This window comes from Telopea speciosissima, chromosome 3 (genome assembly GCF_018873765.1).
Source record: "Telopea speciosissima isolate NSW1024214 ecotype Mountain lineage chromosome 3, Tspe_v1, whole genome shotgun sequence".
Classification (NCBI taxonomy): domain Eukaryota; kingdom Viridiplantae; phylum Streptophyta; class Magnoliopsida; order Proteales; family Proteaceae; genus Telopea; species Telopea speciosissima.
The window spans coordinates 53896410-53908842 of record NC_057918.1 but is presented as its reverse complement, the minus strand read 5'-3'; the positions used below and the strand labels follow the sequence as shown (position 1 = coordinate 53908842).

Below are 12433 nucleotides of genomic sequence, written 5' to 3'. Positions count from 1 at the left end.
ATGAATGTCAGTGGTAAGTCATTTGGTGATGTGGGCACTTCTAGTAGAGTAGTGGGTAGTGGAGAGTTTAGTTTTGTTAGTGCTTCTACTCAACGTAATACATATATAGAGGATACAATTACAACTCTAACTCCAACTCCAACACATGTGCATGATGCTGATCCAATCAATGAAGAAAATGCAGATAGTGACTCATCTGATAGTGATTATGTGGCTGAAGAATCAGATGAACTCAGTGAGAGTTCAAGCAATATGGAAGAGAGTGAAGATGAAGAAAATGCAGTGGAAGATGAGGAGGTAAGAAAAGTTAATACAGATGATGAAGAATCAGAATGTAGATCAGATGTAGAGGGAGATCCTGATGAAGGGGGTGTTGACCATAAGATCAATTTATGTGTTGGTCAATAATTTAGATTAGTCAAACATTTGAGGGAAGTGTTAAGATTATGAGATTCAAGAGGGGTTTCATACTTTGAAACAGAAAAATGAGAAGAGAAGGTTGACAGGAATATGTGAATAAAGGGGGTGTCCATGGAGGATCCATGCTTCAGTAATTTCAGATGGGATTACACTTGTGATCAAGTCTTTTGGTCCAAACCACATTTACAGGTGGTCCACGTAAGAAGAGCATAAATTCTGTTTGGATAGCCAAAAAACTTGGACCTAAACTTAGAGTAGATCCAGGTTTGAGTAATGAGTCTATGTTTCAGATTCTTAATGAGTAGTATGGAGTGCATGCTCACCCAAAACAGCTTTACAGGGTAATATGGCTTGCTAGGGAAGAAAATGAAGGAACCTATTGCAAGTCTTATCAAAAGTTATGTATATGTAGGGATATGGTGGTAGAAAAAAAATCCTGAGACTTCATTTGGGATTCAATTTAAGAATGGGAATATATATGGACGTATGGATGCTTATGGAGATGTAATAGTGCAGCCACAGCTTAAGAGAGTGTTTGCATGCTTTGATGCATGTAAGGATGGATTTTTAAAGGGATGCAGACCATTCATAGGCCTGGGTGGTTGCCATCTCAAAGGCCTATATGGTGGAGTTTTATTATCTGTTGTTTCAATTGACGGAAACAATGGCATATTTCCCATTGCCTATGGTATTATTGAATCTGAAGGAAAAGATAGTTGGTTGTTCTTCTTGTATGAATTGCGACAGTGTATTCAGACAAACTTAGCCACTGCTATAACTGGAGGATACCTATTCACTTTTATGATAGACAAACAGAAGGTATTATAGCGGTTAACTTGGATTTTGTTTTTTTAATTTATATGTTGTCTAATCTAAATAGGTATTATAGCTGATTTGAAATGTATATTTTTATACTTTTATAGGGACTTATCGAAGCAATGGGTATAATTTTCCCAAAGGCCAACCATAGGCATTATGCTCGTCATTTATACAGCAATTTCAAGTCAAAATGGGGTGGTGGAATTAAGCTGAGGTCTTACTTTTGAGTTCCTAGCAAAACTTACAAGAAGTTACAGTTTGACATGGCAATGAATAGATTACAAACTATACACAAAGAAGCACATGAGTGGTTGATGAAGAATCCACCATCAAGTTGGGTGAGGCATGCATTTGATCATAGGGTTAAGTGTGACCAAATAACTGACAACATATCAAAGTCATTCAATCAGCGGATTGGATCATTACGAGCCAAGCCTATTATGACCTTAATGGACCAAATCAGGCATAAGCTGATGAAAAGATTGCAGTTAAGGTATGTGAATGCATGCAAGGAACAAGGAACTAGACTCACTCCTAGACTTAAGAAGAAGTTGGATGCATTATAGGAAAATGTCAAATTTTGTAGAGTGACATTTGTAGGTGGAAATAAGTTTGAAGTATTGGATGGTAGTGGTATGAGATATGTAGTGAATCTTACAGATCGTACCTATGATTGTGGTGTATGGATAGCTTTTGGGTTGCCTTATAGATATGCAGGAGCATGTATAGGTGAGATTAGGGGAGAATTGGAGGACTATTGTGACCCCTGTACTTCTATTTATCCACATATATCATGGTTAATGACAAGATGATTCAACCAAGTCCTGATATCAACAGTTTAGAGAGTACTCCATTGCTTCCACCTAAATTGAGGAGGAAATCTGGGAGACCAAAAAGAGATAGGAGGAGGGAACTTGATGAGCCAGTCAAACAAAATCGAATATTTATCCTAGATGTAAATGGATTGGCCATAACATCAGGACTTGTAAAGGTGATCCAGTTAAGGACAAATCATCTTCAAGGGGTTGGTATGAAGGTAAGACAGTGTGATTTAATTTGCTTCCAAATATGTTTATATAAATACAACTTTTTTCATATTTGATGTTTTGTTCATACATTTGTAGAGAAAGAGAAGGAATGAAATAGATGATGATATCACCTCCTCCCAGAGGGTAACCAGATCCTCACAAAATTCTTGTACAACTAAAATTGATTCAAAAGAGTAAGATCATGTGATGAAAAAAATGGCAAAAAAGGCTACCAAGAAACTCAAAGCACAAGCACAACCACCTAAGTGAACTGATATCTGGTGAGTTGCAGGCCAACATAAGTGATTTTATAAATTTACATTCGATTCTTTGCCCCAGGATAGGACTGACATATCTGATTTATATGTATCAGGTGCTGGACTTGAGTTAAAGGGAGCTTGAAGGAGCAAAAGATGGACATGATGGCTTGCTGGTTTGCTTTATGTTGAGGGGGATGAGTTGCTGCTGGTTCTACAATTGCTGAGGACATGAGTTTCTGTCTAGGATAGGACTGACATAGTTCGATTATTTAGAATAATGAAATTGTGGGTTTGTATGTCTCGGTGGCTTCTCCACCACAGTATGACATAAGACAGTTGGATGATCCAGATGAAACAATATGTTTGAAGTGTTGCAGTTGGTTTGATGTTTTATTTCAGGTGTTTGATTCACCTTTGAACTAAATGTTTGTCAGGTTGATGTTATTTTTATGTGATAATTAAATGGTATGGTTATTTACAGGTGTATAATTGTCCTATTTTAGGAGAAATGTTTTCCGTTTGAAAAATTAACACCGCGATTAAGAATTGCAAGATAATAAATGCAAGGCTAATTCATTGCAAGTACATTGTTCTCTCATTACATTAGAATAACCATTACAACCAACTTGCACCCTACACTATCATTTTGTAAGTCATCATCCTCATAAAGACTACAACAACAGTCACACATACAACTTGACCAGTACACATCAGTGAGGCATTAAACTTCTCCAACTTTTTCACTCTAGTTTTCAAACTGTGCATCTCCTCCGATTGTCACAAGTTATGAGAGATAGGATTGACCAGTGGTGCACCTGTGGAAACACTTCTGAGTTCAGTCATGGGTTCACACCACTCCAGGAATTCTTTGCATTTATTTTCTCTGATCATCTCTGGGAAACTATAATAGAGTCTGTTTGGGTTCTTTTTAGATCTTGAAACCTTAATTATAGCTTTTCTACGACAAAACTGACGACTCTTGCTCACATACTTGATGTAGCCATCATTAGTCCTATCATTCACACTATCAATCGACATTGTTCCCTACAAAAAATAGGCATCAAAAGTAGTTTGGGATTAATAACCAATTAAGGATCTGCAAAAAATAGGCATCAAAAGATAACATGTTCAAGTAAAATCTTATGAAATTCTTAGCACACACCAAGGAGGAAAGACCTAATGTATTGGGTCATGTTTTTTACCTCCTCCGATTTGATGAGAAGCAGAGAAGCAGAAGAAGCACAGAAGAAAAAGAAGCACAGAAGGAGCAGAGAAGAAACAGAGAAGGAGAAGAAGTTACTTGGACAGGTGGTTGCCGACGAAGCAAGAAGTGTTCACCGGAGAAGGAAATCGTCACGGAGCTCTGCACTCTTCGTTTTTGGTTTCTCTCTCCAACTAGGTATGCAACGGTCATATTAGTTTGGTTGTGCTTTAATAACAAATAGGGTAGGGCAAAATAGTCTTTTCACTTATGAACAAATATGTCAGGGCAATAAGGTGTTTTCAACATATAAGAGTGGTAAGACGAAGGGGTAGTTTGGTCAACAAAAAAAAGTTTTTAGCAGTTTCCGTCTAAAATTAACAGAATGGACTGAAATGGCCTTATGTTGTAAAGTAGGGGTGTATATTGAAATTTTGGGGGGTCTAGGTGGAATTATCAAAAAATTAGGGGTGCATGTGTCTTATTTGGTCCACTTAGGGGGGTATGCATATTTATCCCTCTTTTTTTTTATTGCAAGGATTAAAATAAATTGTAATCCCTAAAATTTAAAAAAAAAATATATTCTTCCATGAACCATTGATGGGTAATCATGGAGAACCCTACGTACATCAAATCGAATCCGAATATGAATAGACAAACGTCATTCTGATGTCAGTTGTTGGTTTCAAACAAATGACGCAACGAAAACGGATCGAAGAACATCGTTTTTGCATTCATATTCAGAAAACAACAGTGAACCCAAAAAAATACGAGAAAGCTTTACCTTAGAGCTGCAATCGAAGCTCCTCTTCTAGATAATAGTTTTTCCATATTAGAGCAGAAGATGGATCGGCTTGTTCAACTCTTTGAATGCTCCAACTTACCGCACAATTAGAGTTTCATAAACCCCAAAAGCACTCACACACATAATGGAGGGGGAGGGAGAGAAAACGTTGGAGAAAAGAGAGAGGGGAAAGCACAAAAACGTTGAAAATCTCTCTCCCCTTCCCTTTAATATATAATTCCCCTTAGTGGGCCTACTTTGAGCAAATTCTAGTTTCTAAAACTTAAACCTGCCTTTTTGCCTTATGCAAGTGAAGTTTTCAAAATCGTAACTTGCCAACTTGATGAGAATTGTTCATTTTCTATTTTACTCAACATATTTGCTTCTAAAATGAGAAGAGGTAGAATCTTAAAGAGATTGTTCTCTCTTTAATTATGACAAACCATATAATCTAATTATATTTTATTTATTGTCATAAGCAAAAACATAATTAACCAATTTATTATTCTCAAATATTGTCATGCACAATTAAACTCTTTAATTTGCATATAAGATATTCCACTAATCCAATATCCCATAATGAGCTATAGGGCATGTAATTAAATATTGTCGACCTCTAACTCATTGTACAGTCCATTTCAGAGATTCTATGATCGTGATTGGACGTCCGAAAATATTTTAAATAATTTTAAATACATAAATAATTATTTTTCATATTACAAAATAGTTTTATAAACAATTTACAAAAACGACACTGATACCAGATTTCGGTCTAATCAATCACAAACTTTCTCTCTCCTTGAAATTCCTGAATTAACGATGGTGGATTCCATGCTGACCACCTCTTTCATTAATAATGCGTGATCACGTGTTCAGTGCATCGATATATAGTTCGTAGGACGTCAACCATTGGCTTACCAAACAAATGACCCAGCATTGCAACGAATAGGATCTCTCAGGTCAAAGTTAAATGACAGGTACGAATCTCGTTCTCAAACAACTGGCAGTAGCACATATCTTTTCTATACACACATAGTATGTATACCCACATTGATGCTCCGAAAACTCATTTCTAGTAACATACAATGTGACGACCATATGAACGAGATGTCTAATCCTGTCCCTAATCGAGAACCATTTTGAGTGAAAACCCATGGAACAACTTACAAGTCCAATAAAGATACATGTCATGTGTAAAAAAAAATAAACATTTTATTATTAAACTGGGTTTGATGGAGACATATCCAACAGAAATTTGGTTGTAGATTTCAACAAGGAGACAGGGAACTGAGGCTTGGAATTTCGCTCAGAATGGTTGAATATGAGAGACGAAGGCTCAAGCGACACAAGCCTTCCTTTGAAAAACAGATCGTTAGAAGGGGAAAGCGAAGGGTCCGTGTGTGTTCTAGTATTGCTCGACCCAGAAGACAAGGTGAAATTGAACTCTCACTCTCCAACGATTCCCACTGATGCCAATGACGCGCTATCATCTTCCTCATCGACTCTGCTACTACGTACTATCATTGTCATCTCCGCCTTCACCATCATCATTGTCAGGCACCGTAAACTCCTAGTCGAAGAAGGAACCATCATCCACATCGTCATCATCTGTTTCCACCACAGGTTGATTCTGAAGAGTGGTGGATATGGTAGTAGTGCCAGGGATGGTACGTTCATTATTTCCTGCAACTCCCCCATATCTCCAATAAGTGAGCAAATTGAAAGCTTCCATGGTTGGTAGAGCCAGCAGAGCAAGAGGGATAGAGAAAGAGTTAGAACGTAGTGGATTGGAGAGGAGGGTTCTGGTCGGCTTATGAGAAGAGGAAAAGGGTGAGAGGTCTGAAAAGAAGGCTTTGTTTAATGGCTGTGCAGTACTGAAAATGGCATGACAGGGTTACAGTAAGGGTTAAGCTTTAGCAGAGAGAGAGAGGTCTACTTTAATTTTGTTGTTTCTTCCTCCCCTGAGGTATCTCGGCTTCCATGGTGTTCCCTACAAGGATACCTGCAACTCATCTTCCCCAATCAATTTGGGGAAGATGAGTTGCACGATTTTTTATTTTTTTCTTCTTGTAAGGGCATTTTTGTCAATCCATCCATTGTTTTTAACATTTTTGTTTTTGGATGAATTGTTTTTAACATTGTTAGTCCTACACTAATGAAATGGGGGCATGTGTTAACTTTTAAGAATCTCAGGGTCACACAAAATTTTCCAAAATTGGGAGATATTTTTGTAATTAAGATAAACCTCAGGGAAGGTACATGAAAAAAACCCTTATTTTTAACATGAAATTGTTGGTGGCATGGTGGTGGTGGTGAGACTATGAGGGGAAGAAGGGGTGGTGTTTTACTTTTAACATGAAATTGTTGGCGGCATGGTGGTGGTGGTGAGACTATTGGGGGAAGAAGGGGTGGTGTTTTATTTTTAACATGAAATTATTACTTTGCCCATCAAATTAATCATGAGCTCATTAAAGAGCAAGAGTAAAATCAATTTCAAAATTGAAACAATTCAGCTATTTCAAATTTATTTCTTCTTGGTATGATTTCTATTTCAATCTCATGGGGTGAATTCTATTTCAAAAATTGTTTGGTTTGATTTTTGCACCTTATTTCTAAAAAAATTAGAAATCAAATGGAATAGAAAGTCTGAAATAATTGAGTTGATTAATTTGAAATTGAAATTAATTTCACTCTTGCTCTTTACTGAATACATGATTAATTTGATGGGCAAAGCAATAATTTCATGTTAAAAATAAAAACACCACCCTTCTCACCACCACCTCATCGCCACCACCACCACCACTGCCACCACCACCACCCCCCTCCCCGCCCCTACCCCTATCACCACCACCCTCTCCCAAAGAAAGATAGAGAATATATCCTCAGAAATTGAACTACCAAATGGATTTCTTACTCTTGAAATATTTTAGATTGATGCACCCAAAACAATTTTAATTTCTTGACCAAAAATTTATTTGTTGAATATTTCATGAAATCAATCTAAAATAGAAATAGAAATCATGTCTTTATTTTCATTCTTATTAAGTTTTTTGCTAGGCTGGATTACGATTATATAAGTACTATCCTATTTTGAGTCAGTTTCCTAGTTAGTTTATGTTACCTAATTAGCTAAGGATTGAATCAAACCTTTACTTTTTAGTGTTCAAGTCTATTTTTGTGTTTTCTATATAAATTTGTGTTCCCTTGTGTTTCTTCCTCCTCCTCTCTCTCTCTCTATTAATCAATTTTTCTCGTTTTTTGCAATTCACATTATGATCTGGGAACTCATATGCACGTCTTCTTTTGTAACCCGAAATTCAATTGAGGGAATCTGGCCATCAGATAAACAATTTTTGAGAAGTCCTTAGACCTAAAGGAGGTCTTCAACCAGAATTTTTAGCTGATCAGACTTGCTGATCTGGAGATAATTTAGCCTCCTATTCTGCTCCTATTTTTTCCAGATATAATAGTTTAATACCATCGATTTAATTGCTAATTGAATTACTGTTTCTATGAATTTCTTATTGTTGATATTTAGGTCATGATCATAATTAATTGGACATTATATTTCTGTTTTCTAAGTTTTAATTTGAGTAGTGAATTTACTATTATACCCCTCCCCTAGTTCCATTAGTATTGCTTCATAACTCCAGATCCAATCTTTGGATCGATTTGATATTTCAGCAAATGTTCTATACTATAAATACAGAACTCAACCTGAGTTTTGAGTTCATCTGTCCACCTGATTTTGATTTATGCTATTTCTTCATAATCTGGACTTTATTCTCTGAGAAAAGATCTTGTTTTGGTAATTTTTTGATTCATCAATTTCAGTATTTTTTATTAAATACTTTCACCCATCCTGAGACAGTAATGTTTGACAAAGCTTCAAACCGACTAGATGGACCAGCTGGCATTCCACTCTCAAGGAATACACCTAAATCCGTTTTGGTCCTTAACTGCCTTCTTGCAAAATAGACTGCTGATCTTGTTTTCGTAATTTCGGATCGGATCGGCCGATATTGGCTGGATTGGATTGATATCGGTTGAGACCAATCCAATACACCCATACGAACAAGGGTAATAAGGTAATAAAAGACTAACTTTTTTTTTATACCAAAAACAAGGGTAAATACATGATATTTGGCTCGATGCTGGGCGATACTAATCCGAGACAACTAATCCAATCTGAGACACTGATCTTATCCCGATACTGAGATTATGAACCATGCTCCTGATGTTAATGTTATTGGCCTTCACTCTACAACATGGAAGAAGAACTCGATCGAAACCTATCGAAACTACCGAATCAACTCGGTTTCACAGGTTTCTAAGACGAGTTGAAGGGTAATTTTAAAAAATCTAGGGGGACCGAAATTTGATGGTTTCGACCAGTTTTGACCGAGATGTTGGTAATTTTACAAGTTTCGACACTTATGCCCATCGAAACTTGAGGAAACCTGGCTCAAAACCACTACAGATACTTAAATATGCCAGTGACCAGGACAGACACTTTTGTATTTGTACTTCATTTACTTAAGATATTATTCATAAATAAGCAAATACCCCCTATTTGAATCTATTAAAAATAGTTAAAAAATCAACCCCCTAGTTCAAGAAAAAAAAAAATGGATTTTCATCGGTAGGTGCAATTTTCAACTTTCAAATGCTGGGGTTTTTTTCAAATTTAAGAATTCCATAAATCTAAATGTGGTAAAAAATTGCTAGAACCCAAAAGTACGGTAAAATATTCATTTGTTTTGATGTCCAAAAAAATATTTTCATTCAAAGCAATTTTGACAGCATTCGCACATACTAAATTTAGTTTGACTGGTACATAACTCCTTCAATATAAACCAGATTTAAGCAATCTTGGACTTGTTGGAAAGCTATCAAAACAAAACTGTCTAACAAATCCAAGATTGCTTAAATCTGATTTATATTGAAGGTGTTATGTTCCAATCAAACCTTATTCGATATCATGTCCAAGAACAATATACAGGATCAAACTTAGACCAAAACCACAAGTATTATTCTTAGTGTTCTCTATATGAAACTAATGTATAGATTGCGAGGACTCCAAGCAGGGCTCCAAAAGGCACTTTCATTGGAATGTCGACAAGTAATTGTGTGGACTGATTCGCAGGAGATTAAGAATTGGCTTACATGTTCGATTGACCATCCCTGGCCATACCAGCTCATTACTTGGTTATATGTTATTTCCCACCTGATTGCTTCCCTTGGATCTGTAATAAAATTAAAACCTAGGTCTTATATTGAACCTGTTGATAGGATTTCTTGATATGCTAGAGTTAACTCTTTATCTTCTGACTGTTTGGATGATATTGTACATATTATGTTTAAGGGAAAATAACGAGGTTAGCCACTTTTGGGTTTCTCTTTACCAAACTAACCATTTATTCTTTGATTTAACAAAATTATATAAAATTGAATTTGATTTTACAAAACTATGTCAATTCAGTGTTTTTCTTTTTTTTGGGGACAATTTTACCCTTGAGGGTAGTGAAGGGGGTCGGTCGTCTTCTTCCTTCCGCCGCCACAGAAGCCCTAACCATCCCTTCTTCCTTCCTGCAATCCCACCCCTACCCCCTGTATTCGGCTAACCACGATGAACATAAACCAAAGAAATCTGTGTCAGAGCACGGTGAAGATTCTAATCGTGAATAGCAGTCGTTCAACGATTCTAATTCGACCAACCCAAAGGTTCTGAATTGAGAGCAATGTTTTAAAACTCAGGGGTGGACACTGGTCAATCTCCATTGATTCCGATTGAAATCAGTTTGTTTTCGTTGGAATCAGTCACCCTAACTCTCAAACCCTCCTTCATTCCTCTCTCTCCTTCTCATCCTTCTTAGATCCAAGTTCCCTGAGATGCATCTCTCAACGCTGAAACTGATGGGGCTGCTTCCCTTTCATGGATTGAAATGAATGAAATGATTGCCTCTGGTGTTGCAATTTTTAAAAGTTTAATGCAATTGTGTTGTGTTAAAAAAAATGGGTTTTTGAGGCTGCCGCTGCAAGCCTCCGTTGCCCTTCCCCTGCGCATCCCTACCCCATCTTGCTCCTACGGGTTAAGACTTAAGAGGGGTTGGGTCAGGGTTGAGTTATGGTAAACAGATTTAGCTTGCAAAGAAGAGAACCTTCAACCTGCAGATCAAGGGATGAAACGGTTGGTCTTTTGAGTTCGTCTTATTTTAATGGAATATAAAAGAAACATGGGTGATTCGGAATGGAGAATCCAGGTCCAATACAAGAGAGAGAGAGAGAGAGAGAGAGACCTATGATATGATGCCGCAGCTATGTATCCGGTGGTTACGACAGTATTGATGGTGCTGTGGTGGTCTTGGAGGGATACATCGGAGATGGTGGCTAGCCAGGCACAGAGGAATTGGGGGGCAAAAATGTCAAAAAGTGTGGTGGGTTCACTATTTTGGTTAGTTTTGTAAACCCAAACTTGAGTTTAGGTAATTTTGTTAACTAAAACAGTAAATGTATACTTTTGTAATGATAAACCCAATAGTGGTTAATCTTGTAATTTTTCTTATATTTAATCAGTAAATGTTTTCTTTTTTTACCAAAAAAAAGAAATGTATAGATTGAATTTAAAATGTAAAAAATAGGTAGTACAATAAGAATAAAGGCAAAAAAAAACAACTTTTAAACCTCAAAACCAAGATTCGAGTTAGCCTAGAGAAAATTTCAGATTTCAATCGAAATATGATTGAAACCGAGATGTATTCTATTTCTAATTGATCGAAACCCGAATTTTAAAACCTTACTCTACAAGACCATATAATCTCAAAAAGACTTGCTAGGGTTGCCCTAAGCTTTTTGTGGATGCAATGATTTCTGACTTCTCAATCTTCTGTCTCGAGTTTCAAGCTTCAAGTACTCATTTTATGTATTATTATTAGTTGACTTGGCAAAATACCACGCTACTGTCTTAGCATAGCTAGCCTTTTACCAATCCAATTGCTTGTACCCACTTACGGGCATGAACCAGGGCCCACAGAATATGGGTTCAGAATAGTACAATGGCAAGTTGGCCGGTTTATTGAGAACCGGCCAAAAGACAGACAGATGCTGTTATGATCAGTTGTTCAAGTTCTAACATGAATAGTTGTAACCAACCAGAAGAGAGGTTTTTTTTTTTTGGTAGAACCAGAAGAGAGGTTATAACTACTGCCAGTGGGACGTAGGGTTGGTCAATTGCAAGATTGTCCGATATAAATAAGAACTAAGGATGCATGAAGGACCTTTCGTCAAATCAACAACTTGAATTACTTACCTTGGGAGTAGGGAGTAATTTAGATTAGCTTCAGTTCTTAGCCTATTCAGTATAATCATTCCCTTCTAGGAATATTTTCTATCTATCTATTCCTATAATCATTCCCTTCTAGGAATATTTTCTATCTATCTATTCGTTCCAGAGAATGATCAAATTAATTCCATACATCTTCATTCACCTGCTTCATTTCCCCTTATTTCTCATTGTCATTCAAAATTGCATCAATTGATATTCCTTAGAGCAACCGAGGCAGGAAGGCGATCTATACTTGTTTGGAAGAGACTAGATCAGAGTTCTTGATCAAGCCATTCTTCTTGGGTCTCCACGACTCAGGCATGCTTGCACATCCAGTAACGATCTCAAGACCAAAATCGTGGCAACCACTAATTAACCTTTTCTTTCAATTTAAAGGTACTGTCAGATCACAGAGTAACAATAGCAGCAATGCTCCAGTCTCCACTTGTTCAACTTCATATTCTTGGAAGGATCAAAGAGCAAGAAAAGATTGAAAGACTTATCCAGCTGGAAATAAACATGCATAGATCAATATGTACACTGAGGCTAGAACCAGGCGGCATGGAGGAAAACACTTGTTACAGTTGTTATAACAAC

General features: G+C 36.8%; 1 protein-coding gene across 1 annotated transcript; it reads left to right on the top strand.

Annotated features, from left to right (window-relative positions):
- On the top strand, positions 1-408 carry LOC122655296 (acidic leucine-rich nuclear phosphoprotein 32 family member B-like). Its single transcript, XM_043849500.1, has one exon. The coding sequence runs from the start codon at positions 1-3 to the stop codon at positions 406-408; it is 408 nt and encodes a 135-aa protein (XP_043705435.1).
- The last annotated feature ends 12025 nt before the right edge of the window (positions 409-12433 follow it).

Coding starts and splice junctions, on each gene's coding strand:
- LOC122655296 (XM_043849500.1), top strand. CDS start 1: ATGAATGTCAGTGGTAAGTCATTTGGTGATGTGGGCACTTCTAGTAGA.